We start from the raw sequence: 21,093 nt of genomic DNA, 5'->3' as shown, positions 1-21,093 counted from the left end.
AGGAATTTCAGTTCTCAAGATGCTTTTGCTGCTTATCTGGGTCCTCAGTTTCCCCATCTATTGACTGCTCCCCCTGGAGCAGTTTAATAGTTTTATTTTTTAATAAACATAATTTTAATTTTAATAAAATAGCAGTTTAGAATGGCTGCGATCCAAAAGTCTACAAATAATAAATGCTGGAGAGGGTGTGGAGAAAAGGGAACCCTCTTACACTGTTGGTGGGAATGCAAACTAATACAACCACTATGGAGAACAGTGTGGAGATTCCTTAAAAAACTGGAAATAGAACTGCCTTATGATCCAGCAATCCCACTGCTGGGCATATACACTGAGGAAACCAGAAGGGAAAGAGACACATGTACCCCAATGTTCATCGCAGCACTGTTTATAATAGCCAGGACATGGAAGCAACCTAGATGTCCGTCAGCAGATGAATGGATAAGAAAGCTGTGGTACATATACACAATGGAGTATTACTCAGCCATTAAAAATAATACATTTGAATCAGTTCTAATGAGGTGGATGAAACTGGAGCCTATTATACAGAGTGAAGTAAGCCAGAAGGACAAACACCAATACAGTATACTAACGCATATATATGGAATTTAGAAAGATGGTAACGATAACCCTGTATACGAGACAACAAAAGAGACACTGATGTATAGAACAGGCTTATGGACTCTGTGGGAGAGGGAGAGGGTGGCAAGATAAAAAAAAAAAAATAGCAGTTTATTAAACCTGGAGGGGTTTAATAGTTTTCTTCTAGTGGCCGAGACCCTGGAAGGACCCTGATTCTCTGGGAGTGTTTCAGCTTCACACCTAATTGTGGGGAGCCCTTGGTTACTCTAATGTTGATGAATAAGCATTCTCCATAATTAAACTATCAACTTCCAAGGGACCTCTTTCGAAGTCCCCTCCCCAACTCTGATGGGAAGGCTTACCATTGGAACCCCTGAATCAGCAGGAGAGCTGCCCGAGCAGCACCCAGCAGGCTGGGGTCATGTGGAGATTTTGTTAATCGGTTACTACTGTGTATCTGAGCATCCGGAAGCACACTTTCAAGCCATATCAAGCTGACAAAAGCCTGTTAAGTGCTGCCTCCAGTGGGCGTAGGTAGGACGCTCTGACACACCTCCGCCGCCTGACACCCTAGGGATTACCTGATGTGCGCTCTCCTCACAGGCCACGAGGTCCTCACCCTCTCCCAACAGCCATCCCAGCAGGACTGGGAGTCCAGGGGTCAGCTGATCCCACTGCTGGAGCAGGTCACACAGCACAGCCAGAGCCAGATCCAGTGCGCTGGAGGCATCCACCTGACAGAAGGCAAATTCTGCAAAGATGAGAGAGGTGAGCCATGAATGTGCTGCTGAGAGCCAACTGGGAGTCTGTGCAGGATTCTGAGGCAGCGAAAGTCCCAGGTAAGATCACTGCCACCACCTGGCAGGGAAGCTGGTGGGAGAGGCTCACTAAGGGTTATTTGCTGTCTATACACTAGAATGAATCATAGGCCTGAACCCCACCATTTCCGTGCCCCCTATCCCAGTGTGGATAGAAGCTGCCCCATCTACAGGAATCTCTCCCCTCAACCCAGCTGGAAGGATATCAGGAAAGCATCCCACCCAGCATTTCCTCTGCAGGCCTGCTGACAATGCCTGACCTCCATCACTTTGCCCCTTCCTCTAAAACAAGTCCCATTGAGCACATGACACATTAAATCTCTAACATCTCTGAGCAGGGCATCAGCAAATTTTTTCTTAAAGAGCCAGAAGGTAAATATTTTAGACTTTGGGAGTCTTTTTAATATTTATTTGTTTGGCTGCACCGGGTCTTAGTGGTGGTATGTGGGATCTAGTTCCCTGGCCAGGGATCGAACCTGGGCCTCCTGCACTGGCAGTCTTAGCCACTGGACCATCAGGGACATTCCAACTTTGCAAGTCTTATGGTCTCTGTCACAATTAACTCTGCGGAAAGCAGCCATAGACAATATGTAAACAAATGGTTGTGGCTACTAGGTTCCGATAAACCGTTATTTCTATTCCAATAAAATTGGACTTTCATGTGATTTTTAGGTATCAACAAATAATAATTCTTCTTTTTATTTTTTCCAACCATTAAAAAAATGTAAAAGCCATTCGCAGTTCACAGGCTGTACAATGACAAGTTGTGGTTGTTTAATTGCTAAGTCATTTCAGACTCTTTGCAACCCCATAGACTGTAGCCCATCAGGCACCTCTGTCCATGGGATGTCTCAGGCAAGAATATTGGAGTGGGATGCCATTTCCTTTTCCAGGGGATCTTTCTAACCCAGGGCTTGAACCTGTGTCTCCTGCTTGGCAGGCAGATTCTTTACTACGGAGCCAGCTGGGAAGCTCCCCAATGGCAGGTGGGGGTGGAATTAGCTCATAGTCCACTGCCCTCTGTGTTAGACTGAATTCATTTTTCAGATACTCATCTTAGCTGACTGCGGGAAGGGTGCTGAAAGAGTAGAATGGGGCACAGAAAAAGGAAGTGGATGACTTGGGGAAACCATTGCTTACTTCACCATTTTGCCTTCAGTTCAGTTCAGTCAGTTGCTCAGTTGTGTCCAACCCTTTGAGACCCCATGGACCGCAGCATGCCAGGCTTCCCTGTCCATCACCAACTTCCGGAGCCTACTCAAGCTCATGTCTGTTGAGCCGGTGATATCATCCAACCGTCTCATCCTCTGTGGTCCCCTTCTCCTCTTGCTTTCAATCTTTCCCAGCATCAGGGTCTTTTCAAATGAGTCAGCTCTTCGCATCAGGTGGCCAAAGTGTTGGAGTTTCAGCTTCAGCATCAGTCCTTCCAATGAATATTCAGGACTGATTTCCAGATGGACTGGTTGGATCTCCTTGCAGTCCAAGGGACTCTCAAGAGTCTTCTCCAACACCACTGTTCAAAAGCATCAATTCTTCGGTGCTCAGGTTTCTTTATAGTCCAACTCTCACATCCATACATGACTACTGGAAAAACCATAGCTTTGACTAGATGGACCTTTGTTTGGCAAAGTAATGTCTCTGCTTTTTAATATGCTAATTTGGTCACAACTTTTCTTCCAAGGAGCGTCTTTTAACTTCATGGCTGCAGTTACTATCTGCAGTGATTTTGGAGCCCCCCAAAATAAAGTCTGTCACAGTTTCCATTGTTTCCCCATCTCTTTGCCAGGAAGTGGTGGGACCAGATGCCATGATCTTAGTTTTCTGAATGTTGAGCTTTAAGCCAACTTTTTCACTCTCTTCTTTCACTTTCATCAAGAGGCTCTCTAGTTCTTCTTCGCTTTCTGCCATAAGGGTGGTATCGTCTGTGTATCTGAGGTTATTGATATTTCTCCTGGCAGTCTTGATTCCAGCTTGTGCTTCATCCAGCCCAGCATTTCTCATGATGTACTCTGCATATAAGTTAAATAAGCAGAGTGACAATATACAGCCTTGACGTACTCCTTTCCCGATTTGGAACCAGTCTGTTGTTCCATGTCCAGTTCTAACTGTTGCTTCTTGACCTGCATACAGATTTCTCAGGGGGCAGGTCAGGTATTCCCATCTCTTTCAGAATTTTCCACAGTTTATTGTGATCCACACAGTCAAAGGCTTTGGCATAGTCAATAAAGCAGAAGTAGATCTTTTTCTGGAACTCTCACTTTTTCGATGATCCAACAGATGTTGGCAATTTGATCTCTGGTTCCTCTGCCTTTTCTAAATCCAGCTTGAACATCTGGAAGTTCACGGTTCATGTACTGTTGAAGCCTGGCTTGGAGAATTTTGAACATTACTTTGCTAGTGTGTGAGATGAGTGCTATTGTGTGGTAGTTCTTTGGCATTGCCTTCCTTTGGGGTTGGAATGAAAACTGACCTTTTCCAGTCGTGTGGCCACTGCTGAGTTTTCCAAATGTGCTGGCATATTGAGTGCAGCACTTTCACAGCATCATCTTTTAGGATTTTTAGACAGTCCTAAATATGGGTTTGAAGGGAGGCTCAGGGCATTGACATTTCCGTTAACAACCCTGCGCCTACCACCACCAACCTAGAGCAGGCCTGAAATGTGGGACTGAAATCTTGCCACACAGATAGTACATTTCTACAGACCCATCCATACATCAATGCTGTTTTTCAATGACCCACTTGTACTGAGACCTCATCTTTCTCAAATCCACATCTTCACTGCAGCCCACAGACCTTGTCCTTGACCATTTGGCCCCCAAAGAGACTTGCTCAACACACAGGGAGAAGCCTCAGAGTCTGGAATAGAAAGCTGAGTTCCCTAGCGTGTTGAGCCAGCCTCTGGGGACCTGTTAAGTGCCAATCCCCTAACCAGGTCCTTTCTCTCCAGTCCTTCAACATCCTCTGGCTTGGGTGTTACCTTTCTTAATTCACAGATGAGGAATCCAGGCACAGTTAGGTTATCTCACTTGCATACAGTCAGAAAGCTTTAAGTGGCTATAAAGAAACTGGAATTGACAGCAAGTTTCATGGTGTATGCAGAGTGCAGATTTGGAGAACTAGTACCAGCATTCCTGAGACGTAGTTCTTCATGGTGAGAGCAACAGAGCTGATGACCCTCCATCAGGGCCAGCACTACACAGAGCCCATGAAGTGGGGCCTGGGCTCACAGAAGCAGCCCAAGGACCAATGTCACCATCTTCAGAGCCCAAAATCAATCCCCCAGGTCACCTGCCCCTTAGGCTCTGCAGCTTGGCATCAGGCTTCAAACTGGGAACAGAAAAAGTTGAGGCGACGTGTGAAGGTGCATTTTTGGCTGCAGGTCTGAGCCATGTGTTGGTCTAGGCTTTGCCTATGACACAATCTCTATTTTTTATCTCTGCTGACTCCCTGTGTAGTTCTCAACTACTTTAGAGTCTGTAAGGGGAAGAGAACACCATTAATTGGCATCTTTCAAGCCCCAAAGACTGAAAATATACATGCGGACTAGCATACAATGAAACACACAGCAGATGCTCAGAACATTCCAGTTTATGACTCTGGAGATTATGAAACTTCCTTTACCCCACTCGATTTGGATTGAATACTAACACAGGGACAGCCACAAAGAAAGCAAGCAATAAGTTGATAATAACAGAGACTTTCCTTTTATTTGAATCCTTGCTTGTCCCACCACCAGAAGGGAGGTATCCTTATTTAATAAATGAGGAAGGTGTGCTCACAGAGGTTGGGTAACGGGTCCAGAATCTCACAGTTAGCAGTGGTGGCACTGAGCTAATAAGCATCTTTCAGTCACAGGCCACGCCCGCCCTGCAGGGAAGCCTTGGAGAAACACTCCCAGTACCCCATGGAGATGAGGAAGTCAGACTCAGTTTTATTATTTTTATGCATTAAAAGCGGGGCTTCCCTGATAGCTCAGTTGGTAAAGAATCTGCCTGAAATGTGGGAGACCTAGGTTCAGTCCCTGGGTTGGGAAGATCCCCTGGAGAAGGGAAAGGCTACCTACTCCAGTATTCTAGCCTAGAGAATTCCATGGACTACATAGTCCATAGGATTGCAAAGAGTTGGACACGACTGAGAGACTTTCTCTTTTCATGCATTAAAAAGAGCTCCCAGCTGAGGGTCATATTTTGAAGAAAGGGTCAAAGCTGTAAGTCCTCTATACTGTGGCATCAGCATCAGGTCAGCTTCTCTTGAAACCTTCCAGAAAAATCTTCCCTCTGATTCACCACTTATCCCTCCCTGCCCTGGCTCTTCTTTTTGTCTCCTTAAGGCAAGGACTGAAAGCTCTATGGGGAAGAACATAGTTTCATCCACCAGCAAAACCAGTGCCTGCAGCTTGTGCAACACTCCCAATGGGTCCATGAAGACCACTCGGAAGTTATCAGAGATGCCACCAGGAAGGCCAGACTGTTGCACCTGCCCTGCCTGAGGACTGATGTCCCCTGTCCTGCACCATGTAGTTGGGCATCACACTTAGAAAGTGCCAGGGGAGTCCTGGGAATGACTGAAGCTCTAGAGGAGAGCTGGTGTGTTGTCTGGAAGTGAATCTACTAGAATTATAACCATCCAAACACTGACCCCACCAAGTGAGGAGAGACGAGGAAGGGGAGCTGGGATGGGGGTGAGGGGAGGATTAGATAGATTTAGACCTCCTGCTTGAGGGGCCAGATGCACCTTGCCAAGTTCCTTCTTTTATTACTTTACCCTGGACTAAAACAGCTCAGCCAGAGCAGCCCAGTCTCTACTGGCTGAATGCCTTCTGAAGAGGAGGCTGAAGGGTAGGGAAAGGGATTTTCAACATAACCCTGCAGACCAGCCAGGCTCTCACAGGCTTCTCTCAAGGAAGCAAGAAAGCAAGTGGCCAAGCAACAGGCATGTTGGAGGAATCTGTTGTGTGTCCGGAACAGCCAAAACAATCTGGAAAAATACAACAGAACTGGAGGACTCACACTTCCTGATTTTGAAACTGGCATAAGGATAGACATAATATAGGTCAAATGGAATAGAATTGAGTGTCCAGAAATAAGTTCTCACAATTACAGTCAATTGATTTTTGACAAGGGTGTCAAAATAACTGGTTGGGGGAGGAACAGTCTTTTAAACCAAGGGAGCAAAGACAACTGAATATTCACATGCAAAAGAATGAAACCATGCCCCTACCTCAAAACATACATGAAATTAACTCAAAATACCTCAAAACATACATGAAATTAACTCAAAATATATCAAAACTAAAGTTAACAAGTAAAACTATAAAACTCAGAGAAATATAGGAGTAAGAAATGGTTTTTTAAACATGACATCAAAAGCACCAGCAATAAAAGAAAAATTAGACTTCATCAAAATTGAAAACTTTTATACTTTAAAGGACATTATTAAGAAAGTGAAAAGAAAATTCACAGAACTGGAGAATATACAAGGGGTATGTATTTTAAATACATAAAGTGAAAGTGAAAAGTGAAAGTGAAAGTCTCTCAGTTGTGTCCGACTCTTTGTGACCCCATGGACTGTACAGTCCATGGAATTCTCCAGGCCAGAATACTAGAGTGGGTAGCTTTTACCTTCTCCAGGGAATCTTCCCAACCCAGGGATCGGACCTAGGTCTCCCGCATTGCAGGCAAATTCTTTACCAGCTGAGCCACAAGGGAAGTCCAAGAATACTGGAGTGGGTAGGCTATTCGTTCTCCAGCAGATCTTCCTGACCCAGGAACCGAACCAGGGCCTCCTGCATTGCTGGTGGATTCTTTACCAAATGAGCTATCAGCGAAGCTCTTAAAACCCAATCATAAAAGACAAATAATCCAGTTAAAACATGTGCCAAGGGTCGGAACAGACATTTCTTTAGAAAAGATATACAAATGATCAATAAGCACATGCAGAGATGCTTAGCATCATTAATCATCAGGGAAATACAAAGCAAAACCACAATGAGAAACCCCTTCATACTCACTAGTGTCACTTGAATCAAGAAGACATATGCTAAGTTTTGGTAAAAGATGTGAAAAAATTAAAACTTCCATAGATTGCTAGTAGGAATGTAAAATGGTGCCAGCCACTTTGGAAAACTGTCTGAAACTCTCTCCAGCTCTTAGACATATACATATACCTAAAAACATATGTTCACACAGAAACATGTACATGAATGTTCATAAGACCATTATTCATAAAAGCAAATAAGTGGAAACCACAATGTTCATGAACCAATGAAGGGATAAATAAATGTGGTACATCCAAACAATGGAATACGATTCAGCTATAAAAAGGAACGCAGTACCGATACATGCTACAATGCAGATGAACCTAGAAAACATGCTAAGTGAAGAAGCCAGGCACAGATCACATACTGTATAATTCCACTCATATAAAATGTCCATAACAGGCAAATCATACAGACAGAAAAGTAGATTAGCGGTTGCCAGGGGTTGGAGAATAGGGAGAATGAGGAATGGCTGCTGATAGATAGAGTGTTTCTTTTTAAGCTGATGCAAATGTTCTGGAATCAGATAGTGTTGATGGTTGTACAACCTTATGAATATACTAAAGTTTGTACACATGTACACTTAAATTTTACACATTTTTTGCTATATGATGTATTTTATGGGGGGGGGGGGTAGGCATGAAGAGTGTGGAAGGCTGAAAAATGGCCTCCCAAAAGATACCTATGTAAAGTCCCTGGACCTTGTGAATGTTAATTTACTTGTAACAACGGTCTCTATAGATGTGATCTGGTTGATGATACTTAGATGAGGAGATAATCCTGTATGATCCGGGTGGCCCCTAGATATCATCACCATTGTCCTAATAAGGGGGAGGGGGATTTGACACTAGACACACATAGAAAGAAGGGCTTCCCTGGTGGCTCAGACGGTAAAGAATCTGCCTGCAATGCAGGAGACCTGGGTTCAATCCCTGGGTCAGGAAGATCCCCTGAAGAAGGAATGGCAACCCTCTCCAGTATTCTTGCTGGTGAATTTCATGGACAGAGAAGCCTGGTGGGCTTTAGTCCATGGGGTTGCAAAGAGTTAGATACAACTAAGTGACTAACATACATGTAACACACACAGAGAAAGGAGAAGGTGATGTGAAGACAGAGGCAGGGGCGAAAGTGATCCTAACGAGGAAATGCGGACAGCCTCCAGAAACCGGAAGGGGCAAGGACTGGATTCTTCCCTAGCACCTGCAGGAGGAGTGTGGCCCAGCTGACACCTTATTTTCTGGCTTCTGGTCTCCAGAGCTGTGAGACAATAAATCAGTGTTGTTTTAAACCACCAAGTTTGTGGTCATTTGTTACAGTAGCCAGAGTCAACTAATATGGAAGACCCTATTAAGGGTAGGTTGTGGTATTTCTCTTTGGAGTGGTGAAAATGTGTGAAAATTGTGCTGATGATTGCATTACTCCATGAGTATGTTAAAAAACACTGCCTTGTACTCTTTAAATGGGTGACTTGTATGGTATATGTATGCTATATCTCAGTAAGACTAGGATGTTAAAAAAAAAAAAATCTGCTATGTGCTCAAGTTGGTTCCGGTTCCTTGGAGGAAGCCTGACCACAGAGTCTGTCTGGAAAGGGCCAGTCTACTGAGGGGACTGGACAAACATCTAGAGCCTCATACATGCTTGTAGGGCCTAGTTCTCAGGTGCTGGAGGGCTCTGCAGAGGTGAATGGTTGGTCGGAAAGAAGGCTCAAGAAGGATTCCTGGAGGAGCTGGGACTCTGCCTGGCCGTTCACCACACAATCAGGAAATGGGAGCTAATGGTCTGCTTTGAGCCAGTGATATGCTAAGTACTGTAGAAAACAAAGCAAGAGACTACCACCTCCTGTCCTGTCCTCAGGAAGCTGGTGGTCTGGATGGGAAGGTCAGGCAAACACTCAGGCAACGGTGAGGAATCAATGGAGTGGTCTGGATCCCAAGAGCCGCAGGAGCCAAGGAAGGGGAGAGGTCAGCGTCGGGGAATAAATCACCTCCAAGACTCTCCCCGCACTAGCTAAGGGAGTGCTTCAAGTGGGGAAGGGTTGCTGGTACACACATGTCTGGGGCTGCCTACGCAAGGCAGACTGGGTTAACACTCAGTCATTTGGAAGCAAGTCGGAAGCCCAACAAATGGGCATTTAGAACTGGTTAATCCTATGCTTTCCATGCGCAAGAATGGATAACTCACTTGGATTGCAGCGGAGGACAGCGGACAAGAGGCTGCAGGGCTGCTGCCGCACAGGCCTCCTCTCGCTACTGCCCTGACCATGTCAAGGTCTCCTGCCAAGGCAGCCACCTGGGGATCAGAAGCCATCTGACTTGCTCCCCTGCCATCTTCTTCCCCACCTCCATGAAGAGGCCCACCTTGGGGCTGGGAGCTGAAGACCTAGGCTTCACCCAGTGTGCCGGATCATTCAAAGTGGTAGCTTAGTCAATGTCCCAACTAAGACATGTGATCTTTCATTTCTAGGCAGGTTTGGGGTCATTTTCAACTGTACTGATTAAAGTGAAAATGCTGACACGGATTTTTTTCTGTGTTGCCAACCATGAAAACCAATTCAGACCATGGATTAGAAACCTACCGTTTGATTATAAAGTATTATGAGGGAGATGCCTTTGAGACTAAGGCCATTGGTCAAGCCTCTTTCCCAGTCTTTTCCAAGAGAGGTCAAGCCAGCCCAGGAAATGCTGAGCAAATGGTGAGGAGTTGGATTCTCCCTCCCACCAGCTCTAGAGAATCCTGTCAGGCATTTGTGGAAAACCCCTCAACCCTGCCATCCACCCAACTCCCCTCACCATCCATTTACCCATCAATTCAAGCTTTTATCTCCCCACAAATACTTGTTGATCACCAGATAGGGGTTTTGTTGTGGGGATGGGAAAGGGAGGGGGGAAGCTGTGAGAAACATGAGAAAAATTCCAGGTCCTTCTCTCAGAGAGCGAACAGTTTAGTCAGAGGCAAGCTGACACATATGAAGTGTCAGGAAGTAGTCAAAGATGGTGCACAACACGGACTGATTATACCATTCCTAGCTGTAATGAAAGGACGGAAAAGGGAAAAAAGAAAGAGTGCGGGGTGGAAGAAGGGGGAGCTTCAGAGAGGAGACACTTGTGCAGATGAGGGTCAGAGGACAAGCAGAGCTGGGATGAAGGGGAGGAGTAGGGAGATTAGACCGGCCTGTTGAGGAGGCAGGTTTGGGGGAGCTGGAGGTGAAGATGGAGGGGCAGACAGTCTAGGGCAGGTTTGGTGATGGGGGAGGGGGGTGGGCAAAGCTGAGTGAGTACAACTGTGCTTTCTTTTTTCTGAGTGAAAATATTTTAAGGCTTCATCAGGCTGTTTCTAGACCAGCTTCCTCATTTCCAGTGTTCTCCATGGATTTCTTCACATCCCCTCAGGAGGTCAAGAGCCAGTATTACAACTAGTCACGAGAAACAACCGTGGGACCAAAGCCTGGCTCAGCTGCTGACTCTGCCATTCAACTCTTGCAGGGGCTCCAGGAGGCTCACTGGCCCCTCCCTGCCTCGGCTGACCCTTGACCCCTAGAGCCCAGGTTCTCCGCTCTCCAGTAGCCAGGGCTCAGAGGTGGGACTTCCAGGCACCTCAGTCAGTGAGAGAACTTCCTAAACCATCAGAGGTCATCACCTCAGACTTTACCACATAACAGAGCTCCCACATGCTCCTAACCTCAGACAAATGACCCAGAGGAAGGTTCTATCCTAAGGAACAGAGACAGGTTGGTCCCTCCGGTGGCTCTGATGAACCGAGCAGGAAATCTGGGTCGGGGAACATGGTAACTGTGGTATCAGTCTCTGTTCTTTATATGAATATTTTGAAAATTTCATCAAAAAAGAAGCCCATGTGCTGGTCGGTGCTCCCAAGGGCAGCCCAGCAGTAACTGAGACCACTGCCCATGCATCCGCTGCTGGACGTCGTGCCCTGGATGACAGCCAGCCCCTCCCCTCACTCCCAACCTGCCCATGGTACTAAGTCTGGCCGGGAACTCAGACTTCAGCTGGCTCAGGTAGACCCCTCTCCCTCCTCCTCCTTCTTTTTCTTTTGGTTTCTTAAGCCCTGAAAACCATTGTTTAAAAGACAGGACACATGGAGGCAGAACCCAATCAAAGGCACACAGCTCAGGGGTTCCCAGGCCCCAAGGGACCCAGCAGACGTACCCAGCAGGGGTGCAGATGGACTATTGGGTCTTCACACAGCTGTTTGGGACAGCTCATAAGGTTTTTTAAAAACCAGGGAGATTTTTCATAAAAATCCAAATGTCCAGCATCTTTTGAAAATTCAGAAAATTGGAACTTAGTATCTCTAGGTCTGTAGTTTAATGGGCTGCCTGGAGCACAGAAGTGGCCACGCACTACAGGAGGCATCTGTGTGCCCTGTCTGGGACCATCATACTGCCTCCCACCTCACCCCTGCAGGCATGTGGGCTTGTGATGCTGAAACAGGGTACCCACGAGGGCAGCAGGCCTCCAGCCAGCCCCTTATCTTATAGACGAGACCCACGACCAAAGGCCTCTCCTCACATCAGCCCCACGCCCCTCTCCCTACACCTTTCATGGCTTTGTTTCCTCATCATTCCCTGTCTGACAGATGTTCCTCATCTTGACTTAGCCTTCTTGGCCCTCAGGACCCAACTCATTTTTGGTTGTCACAATTCAAAGGAGGTGGGTGCTATTGGCATGAGCTGGGTAGAGGCCAAGAATGCTGCTAAACATCCCATAATGCCCAGGACAGCTCCCTCTCTGAAATGTCAACTGTGCTGAGGCTGAGAAATCCTGCTTTAACCTTCCCCACAACCCTGCACAACTGCCGAGTCCCTTCCGTGAAGTCTCTGCAAGTAAATGGAGGGAGGGATGGAGGGATGGAACTCTCAGTGTCATTAGGAACCAGCGGCCTGACTCTCTATTTGGGGAAGACAAGGAAGACCTCATCTCCTCACATCCCTTTTCTGGAAGGCAATCCCTAGGCGCACCCTCCACTCCCAGCTCTCTGGGCAGAGGTGGGGCAGCACATGGAACTCAGTCACGTGAGATGAACAGCCTGCTACAGAGCCCTTTCTGTCTGGAAGTGGAAACATTTTCCAATTCTGAAGGGAAAGGATAAAAATACCATCGTTTGAAGTTCTAAAAATAGTTCGGGGGAAAAAAATCTTTCAAATATTAGTAATTTGCTTTTTCTTAATTTTCCAGCTGTTTTCATATGGAACAGAGGGCCTGGGTTCCCAAAAGTTCCTAAGGACCCAGTTCCCAAAGATGGAGATCCCCACGGATACAGTCATGTGCCTGATACACACATTTCCTGGTGACCTATTGTGAAACCAGAAATACTGCAGCAAATTCCTTGCTTCCATAAAAAAAAAAAGATACATATATTTAAAAACCTTTATTTTTAAAGTTAAAAAAACTACAATTTAGAAAATGTGGGTCCACCTCAAATCACTGGGTAAATCTGAGTGCTAAGTCATTTCAGTCTTGTCCAACTCTTTGTGACCCTGTGGACTGTAGCCCACCAGGCTCCTCTGTCACTGGGGATTCCCCAGGCAAGAATACTGGAGTGGGTTGCCATGCCCTCCTCCAGGGGATCTTCCTGACCCAGGGATCGAACATGCATCTCTTATGTCTCCTGCGTTGGCAGGTGGGTTCTTTACCACTAGCCCCACCTGGGAAGCCCATATATATGTATTTTCCTCCCCTCACCCCCATTTAAAAAATGGATACAGTCAACATGAATGAGAACAAATAAGCATTTCCTAAAAGTGTGCACTTATTCAGTAGGGCTACACTTTACCAACAAGGGGTTGATAAATTACAGCTGGTTAACAGTGTCCTTGGCTCAAAGCTTATAAAAATACTTGTATTTGTTCACTTCTAACCACACCAAAGAATAAGACATGGGTTCAAACAAATATCACCCTCAGGCAGCAACGCTACGGACAAGACCTGGTCCTCCTAGAGGCTTGCATCTTGAGGAGAGGGGAGCGGCCCTCACTGCCTCTCCTTTCCAGGGACTACAGTTCTGTGTGTGATACTCAGTCCTATTTCTTGTGGTAACCTCCCAAGGTCAGCAGGAAGAGTGAGTCACACATGGGCTTTGTCCGTGGCCCTTCCAGAGCAGGATAACCAAGGCGTGTCCCTGGGGCCCTGGTGGGTGGCAGGGCCACAGGGAGAGGACTGAGCTGGATCCAGACCAGAGAGGCTCTGCATGATAGCACTGGGCCCACACTTGGCATTCCTCTGTTCAGCGAGGACAAATCATGCCAGGCCCCTCCTGTGAATGTGCTAAGTCAGTCTCTGGTCCTCAGGTGAGCCAGGCCCTCTCCAGCATCCCCTGCACTCGGCCTGCTCCTTGTTGGTTTCACTCTGCTGAGCCTCCCAAAGTGGGCAATCACCTCCACCTCTTCGTGGAAAGTGAGCGCCTTGTGTGTTTTATCCTCTCTACACTGTCACTCACCCCAAAGCTCTCCTCCCAGAAGGGGCAATCTGACACCCATCTCCCTCTCTCCCTGCCTAGGGAGCCAGTGAGGGCAGGCAGGAGAGACTTCGATGGAAGCAGGGGTACAAAGAGGATGTCTAGAGATTGGGAAGTCCTTTTGGGGAGTGGAAAGAGGTTGGGCAACCTGAGATCCCTTCTTCCACCAGCCTCCTCTCCCTCTGCCTGGGCAGAGTTCAGTGGCTCTGCAGGTACATTCCACATGTCTTACTCACCAGCTTGGACCTTGCAATTTCCCTTTCCCTGAAATCACTCTGCTTTATTTCACTGTTGGAATTTCTTTCTCTTACAGGGAATTTCTTCTCAGCCTGAGTGCTCAGGACTGACTAGCTCCTTCTGAGTTCTTTGTGAGGCTTCTCTGGCCCTCAGATGGGGGACTGCCCAGCTCCCCTAAAACACTGGTGGGACATGGAGGATGGAGGATAAGGATGGTCTGAGTGTGTATCTAAAGACTAGAAATTTGAGACCAGAAACATCCAGGATGGGGGAACTTCCCTCATGGTCTAGAGGCTAAGACTCTGAGCTCCCAATGCAGACGGCCTGGGTTTGATCCTAGGGAACTAGATCCCACATGCCATGACGAAGATCAAAGATTCCACAACTGAGACCCAGTGCAGTCAAACAAACAAATAGCTACACTTAAAAAAAAAAGAAAAAGAAACATCCAGGATAGTCATTTTTCTCTCCTGAGAACTTTCCCACTATCACCTCCTGCCTTCTCCCAAATCCAGAAAACTCCTCTTTAGATGTCCACTCCTCATTCTCAGGCTTTTATGGCTCTAAACAGAACAAAGAGAGTCCTTGGTAATACAATGAGCAAAAGTGAAAAGTGAAAGTGTTAGTCATTCAGTTGTGTCTGACTCTTTGTGACCCCATGGACTGTAGCCCATCAGGCTCCTCTGTCCATGGAATTCTCCAGCAAGAATACTGGAGCAGGCTGCCATTCCCTTCTGCAGGGGATCTTCCCGACCCAGGGATCAAACCCAGGTCTCCTGCATTGCAGGAGGATTCTTTACAAAACAATGAATAAATGATTCTTAAACTCACAAAGTGATTTTAAGATTTATAAACACTGCTCAAAATATAAGTGCCTGTGATTTAAAAGTTCCTGGGGATTTTGTGTCTTGAAATTGAGTTCACTCCCAGGTCACCCAAGGCCTTTCCTATCTGTGACCATCATTCCCCAACACCCTCCCTGGAAGTACTGTCAAAGGCATCGGAACTGCCTGCTGCCAAGACCCTGGGCTAGAGGAGGTGAGGCTGAGGCTGGAGAAGCCTGGGGAGGGTGAGGGGGAGGGAAGGGAAGGGAGAGGCCACAGAAAACAAGCCAAGGAAGTGATGATCGTTCAAGAGACTACAGGCTCTGGGTTTCGAGCAATTAAAAAGGAGAAAAGATCAAACTGTTGGCAGGATGGATTTAAATGAGCTGCTAGGAAGAGCATCTGGGTCTTAAGGGTTTTGAGACCCTAGAGGCCACTGCTTAGAACAGCTCCTTTGCCTTCAGTATCAGCTCTTCCATGGGGAGGGTGGGAGGAGGGATTAAGAGGAGGAGGTACTCTGGGAAGAAGCAGGTTGTTTTTGACCTTGAGGATGTTTTGGTCTTGCTATGAATGTTACTGGTAACAACAATCAACATAAAACTAAACTGACAGTGGCTAAATAGCACAAGATAAAATTCATCATAACTGACCAAAGATGTCATTTTGTTGGTGACGTTGAAAACGGCAAACAATGATAACAACAACTACGGGGGAAAATGTGACTTGGTGGAAACAAATGAAACCAGATATGGTAAAACTCTTACTAAAATTTTTGACTGAAAAGGCAAACCTTCATTGCCAAATATATAGGTAAAAGAGTTGATACTTAAGAAAAAAAGAGAGAATGTTAGAAAATTTTAACTGCTCTATACCCACTCCAGTACTCTTGCCTGGAAAATCCCATGGATGGAGGGGCCTGGTGGGCTGCAGTCCATGGGGTCACTAGGAGTCAGACATGACTGAGCGACTTCACTTTATTTTTTCACTTTCATGCATTGGAGAAGGAAATGGCAACCCACTCCAGTGTTTTTGCCTGGAGAATCCCAGGGATGGGGGAGCCTGGTGGGCTGCCATCTATAGGGTCGCACAAAGTCAGACACGACTGAAGTGACTTAGCAGCAGCGGCAGCAGCAGCATACAGAAAATTGGTCAAGGTATTAAACTGGCTTGATGGAGTTACACTGGAAAATAATTTCTTGATGAAAATTCATTAATGTTGGTATTGTTGTTGTTCAGTCACTAAGTTTTGTCTGACTCTTTGTGACCCCACAGACTGCAGCATGCCAGGCTTCCCTGTCCTTTACTATCTCCCTGAGTTTGCTCAAACTCATGTACATTGAGTCAGTGATGGCATCCAACCATCTCATTCTCTGTCACCCCCTTTTCCTCTTGCCCTCAATCATTCCCAGCATCAGGGTTTTTTGCAATGAGTTGGCTCTTTGCATCAGGGGGATAAAGTATTGGAGCTTCAGCTTCAGCATCAGTCCGTCCAATGAATATTCAGGGAATATTGGTATAATTCAGATTAAAAATTTGGGATCTTCCCAACCCAGGGATCAAACCCAGGTCTCCTGCAGTGCAGGCAGATTCTTTGCCATCTGAGCCACCAGGGAAGCCCCAGTGAACATTATGCCTAGAGAAAAGGGCAGGCATAAAAGGTCATATATGATTCCATTTATATGAAATATCCAGCATAGGAAAATTCATAGACACAGAAAGCAGATTAGTGGTTATGAGGAGCTGGGAGGGGAGGTTATGACAGGGAGTGACTGCTTAATGGAGATGGGATTTTTTGGGGGGAGTGATGACAATGTTCTGAAACCAGAGGGTGGAGATGGTTGCACAATATTATGAATTACTCAATGCCACTGAACAGTATACTTTAAAATGGTTAATTGTATGTTATGTGAATGTTCACTTTAATTAAAAAAAAAAAATCCAAAACAGCAGACTCTTTGGGGATGGAGCCAGAGGGTGTGCCAAAGACAGAGGATGGTGGGTAATTGACTTCCGTACCTCTGTGGCTTTAAATAAGGGGTGGATGAGAATGGGGTTCTTCAGTGAGTACTGCTCCCCAGGACACATTTCCCAAAGAAATGTGCCCTGCCTGCTCAGGACATGAGGTGTAGACGGATAGATGAGGGTGTACACAGGGATTAAGAGGGCAAAGAGGGAAGAGAGGCCAGCTCTCCCTCCCCGCTGAGCGTGCTGGCTCACACAGGGACAGAGATTTAGGGCTTAGAGGACTAGAAAGGCTGCGAGCAAGCCCAGGAGGGTGGTCTCAGTGGCCACTGAGGAGGGAAGCCTTGCTTTCCTATACCTCATCACGTTTGGTAATAAAGCAAGACATTTCACATCTAGAAGCACCTGCCAGGTAAGACTCGTATGTAAGTGGAGCCCATGAAATAGAGTTTTATGCACAGAGCAGAGATCAGGTCACAAAGCTGTAAGAAGTCTCTTTACCCGAATGACACAGACCTAATCGTCTGGCTTCCATTTCATTGCCTGAGTCTGTTTTATAGTCATGCTTTTTCATGAAAGCTTTTAAGGGAGGCTATTCCCTGATGTCATGTAAAAAAAATGTCTGAATACAATTACATTACAGAACAGCACTCTTGGAAGAGAACACAGCCACGAAGCTTGCTGGTGTCCTGTTTCCTTCTCTTTAAAAGCCATTTGTCCTCTCTCTAAAGACAGAAGGCCCCCAATCCCAGCTCTCCCAGTCCCTCTCTCTGTCAGAGGGCCCAGCAGCACTGAGCTGGGAAATGCATGCAGAACTGGGGACCCCCAGGGATGTGGGTGGGCCATCAGTGAGTGGGGTCTGGCTCTGGGGCCTGGCACACAGTCCTGAGCCACCTTGTCTAAGGTCACACATCTCACAGTCAAGGTGAGGAACTGAGCCTCCTTCTCCAGGCTTTCCCAGGAATTTCGGCCAGAACCTCCTTTCCACTTCTTCCCCCACCCACGTGCCTGATTCAGACATGCCCCCAGACTCGGGGAATGGTTTTCCTTAAATGCCCTTTTAAAGCTCTTCTCAATCAAAACCTGCTCTACTGTGAGCAAATTCTCCACATTTCTCACCCTTCCCTTGCTTCTTTCTTCTCCTGGCAGAAGGTGCCATGCTCCTAACTTTCCACAAGAGGCTCTTCATTTCCTGTCTCTGATGTGGACAGATCAGCCCACACCTTCTGTGACTTCTGGACAAGTCTTGCCTGCTTCTCACTCAATCTCTCTTCTTTTGAGGTCTGTACTAACCACCTCCCTGTTCTTGAGAACCTTATAACTAGAGACCTGGCCTTTCTCAATGACACAGAGTCACTGCCACTCAACTGGTGACATCAACATCCATAAAGATACCCCTCCCAGGATTTGGTTTCGCCATTCTTGATCCTTTTTAATTCCAATACTCTCCATCTCCCATTTCACTGAACACTCAACAATCATGATAGCATCTGAGACCCTGCTGTTGCTTAGAATGGTTTTGACTTCAAGATCTTAAATTCTAAGCTTTTGGGTCCCTTTTAAATGAATATCATCATCGCTAACATTTATGAAGCACTCATTATGTATAGTGCTTCATATAAATTAATCACATGTGTATTCATTACAATGATCTTTTGAAGGTTTTATGAGCCCCATTTTAGGAATGACGTAAGCAGAGACACGGGTGAGGATGTGGGATTTAAATACCATAGTCTATCCACTGTGGCTCCTACACTGTATGGCCTCTCTGATATTCCTAAAACAATGGTTTAACCTTCTACTTCTTCTACTGGAACTACCTTTTCACCCTAATCCTGACCACATCTTGACCCTGCCCTTCTGTCAGGCCATCACTTGTCTTTCTATGTATATCCTGGGCTCTCTGGGTTTGGGATGCTCTTCCTTGACCCATCTCCCTTATCAACTTGATCTTGTTCCAGGCTCAACAGTGCTCTATAAGCATCTCTTCCCAAACCCATCTACTGTTCCACTGTGAGCCACTGATTTGCACTGGAGAGAGGCAGGATGCTCTTTAGGCTCTCTATGCATTCATGCTCTATTTTTTGGCCATGCAACATGCAGGATCTTAGTTCCCTGACCATGAATGGAACCTGTACCCCCAACAGCAGAAGCTCAGAGTCTTAACCACTGGACCACCAGGGAAGTCCCCACTGATGCTTTTTAATCTCAGCTGTCCTCTTGCTGCCCTCTCACCCCTGGCTATTCTTTCACCCATTTTTTTGGTGATTTCTGACTGAACTTCTATGTTAATTACTTCAACCATCTCCCTGTCCCTATATCCTACTCCCTAACCACTCATTCTTATAGATAATCTTGTCTTCTACAGAAGACATTCAACATAAGCTCAAACTTCTGTCCGCCCCAACTTCAAAATTTCTCTAAGGACTCTTTTGAAACGTTAGCTTGAAGGCAGAGCCAGGGCTAGGAAATGTGGTTTTAGGACAAGGGATTAATGTCAATATTTATATGAGAGGCAGCCTAGAGAGGGAGAAGGAGAACAGAAAGACGCAGAGGAGGAAAGGGCGCTGTGGCTGCAGACAGGTCACAGGGTTGGCATAAGGTGCTGCGTGAAGAATGCGTGGAGGTTAAGGAGCATTTTTTGTTGTTGTTTTTGGCTTGGAAGGAAGATAGATAATATTACAGAGTGTGCGCCTGAGTGTCTAACTCTTTGTGACCCCATGGACTGCAGCCCACCAGGCTCTTCTGGCCATAGGATTCTCCAGGCAAGAATACTGGAGTAGGTTGCCATTTCCTGCTCCAGGGGATTGTCCCAACACAGGGATTGTACTCAGGTCTGCTTGCATTGCAGGCAGATTCTTTACCACTAAGCCACCTGGGAAGCCCGTTACACAGTGTACTTACTTTTAAACTCCTTGAAGCCAGCTTCTGACCTTCCCACCACTGGACCTTCTCTTTCAACACTCATTTACGACATTTCCTCAATCCTTATACTCCTTGACCTGACCTTTTGATGGTGATTGGCACAGCTGACCAACCTCGCCCTCTTGAGTTTTTCCTTATGTGGGTTTCCTGATGCCAGAACTTCTTGGTTTTCTTGATGGGTTTTTGTTAACTTCCTTTGCTAGCTCCCCGCCCACACCATTACAATGGGCTCTGATGGATGCTCCCAACTTTCATTTCTCTCTCCCCACCCCCATTCATCCATTTATCTCTCTTTCCAAATATATTTATTGAGGCCCTACCATGTGCCAAGCACATGGCAGCTATTAAACTGTAGCTGAATTAACTTTATAGCTCCGATCATGTTACTTACTTGTTCTAAAAGTTTTACTGGTTCTCCGGTGCAAATGATATCCAGATCCTTTGCCCTGGCACTCTGGGTTTCAGTGGACATATGCTGTTTTGTGGCCCGGCTGCCATTCGCCTTCTCTGGATAGCTGTACCTGATCTTCCCTGGAGAGTCAGCCCTTCCATGTCTTTAGTCCACTTGGTCTGGGCATGTCTGACACCTCCCACTCCTGTTCCAGGAATGGGCACCTGCCCCAGGTCTAAGCCATTCAGGGCTTCATGTTCTGGGCCTCAGAGATTAGTTCCAGGATGGGCCTGGAACCCAACTACAGTCACTAAAAAAGCATTTAGGGGCTTCCTTGGTGGTCCAGTAGTTAAGACTGCACTTGCACTGCAAGGGGTGCAGGTTCGATCCCTGGTCAAGGACTAAGATCCTGCAAGCCTCATGCCACAGCCAAATAAAAAGAAAGCATTTAAAAGTGAAGAGACATTACTGACACAGGCCTTGAATAAATGAAGATGTAAATGCTAGCACTGCTGCAGCCATCTTAGAACTTCAAGGGGAGTGAGAGCTTATCTGAAAACAGAAATAACCTAAGAGCAGAGAAGAAAAATTATGAAAAACCAGGTCCCTGGGACACTGTCTGAGGCCCGGAACTATGCCGCGTCTGAAGCCAGCCGCCTCCCCCTGGAACTCTCAGTTACATGACCCAACGTGCCCCACCCTGGGCTGGAGCGGATTGGATCAGACTTTCTGTCCTCTGCATGTGCAAGAGTCTTGCTTGATCCAAACATCCTCCGCTGCCCCGCCCTAGTCTCCTACTCAAATATGAAGGCTTGTATACTGATTTATTCCTTTCCTGAATGT

At 46.4% G+C, this 21,093-nt stretch overlaps 1 protein-coding gene across 6 annotated transcripts in view; it reads right to left on the bottom strand.

The window, feature by feature from the left end:
• Positions 1–21,093, bottom strand: part of THADA (THADA armadillo repeat containing) — a 335,542-nt gene that overhangs the window by 3,267 nt on the left and 311,182 nt on the right. For all 6 annotated transcript variants that reach the window (XM_070379666.1, XM_070379662.1, XM_070379664.1 and 3 more), the window contains one exon: positions 1,161–1,330. In XM_070379666.1, the coding sequence (XP_070235767.1) occupies positions 1,161–1,330 (170 nt within the window). The remainder of the gene's footprint in view (positions 1–1,160; positions 1,331–21,093) is intronic.

Source organism: Bos mutus, chromosome 11 (assembly GCF_027580195.1).
Source record: "Bos mutus isolate GX-2022 chromosome 11, NWIPB_WYAK_1.1, whole genome shotgun sequence".
Lineage (NCBI taxonomy): Eukaryota > Metazoa > Chordata > Mammalia > Artiodactyla > Bovidae > Bos > Bos mutus.
The sequence above is the reverse complement of the archived record's forward strand: the minus strand, read 5'-3'. Positions and strand labels throughout refer to the sequence as shown.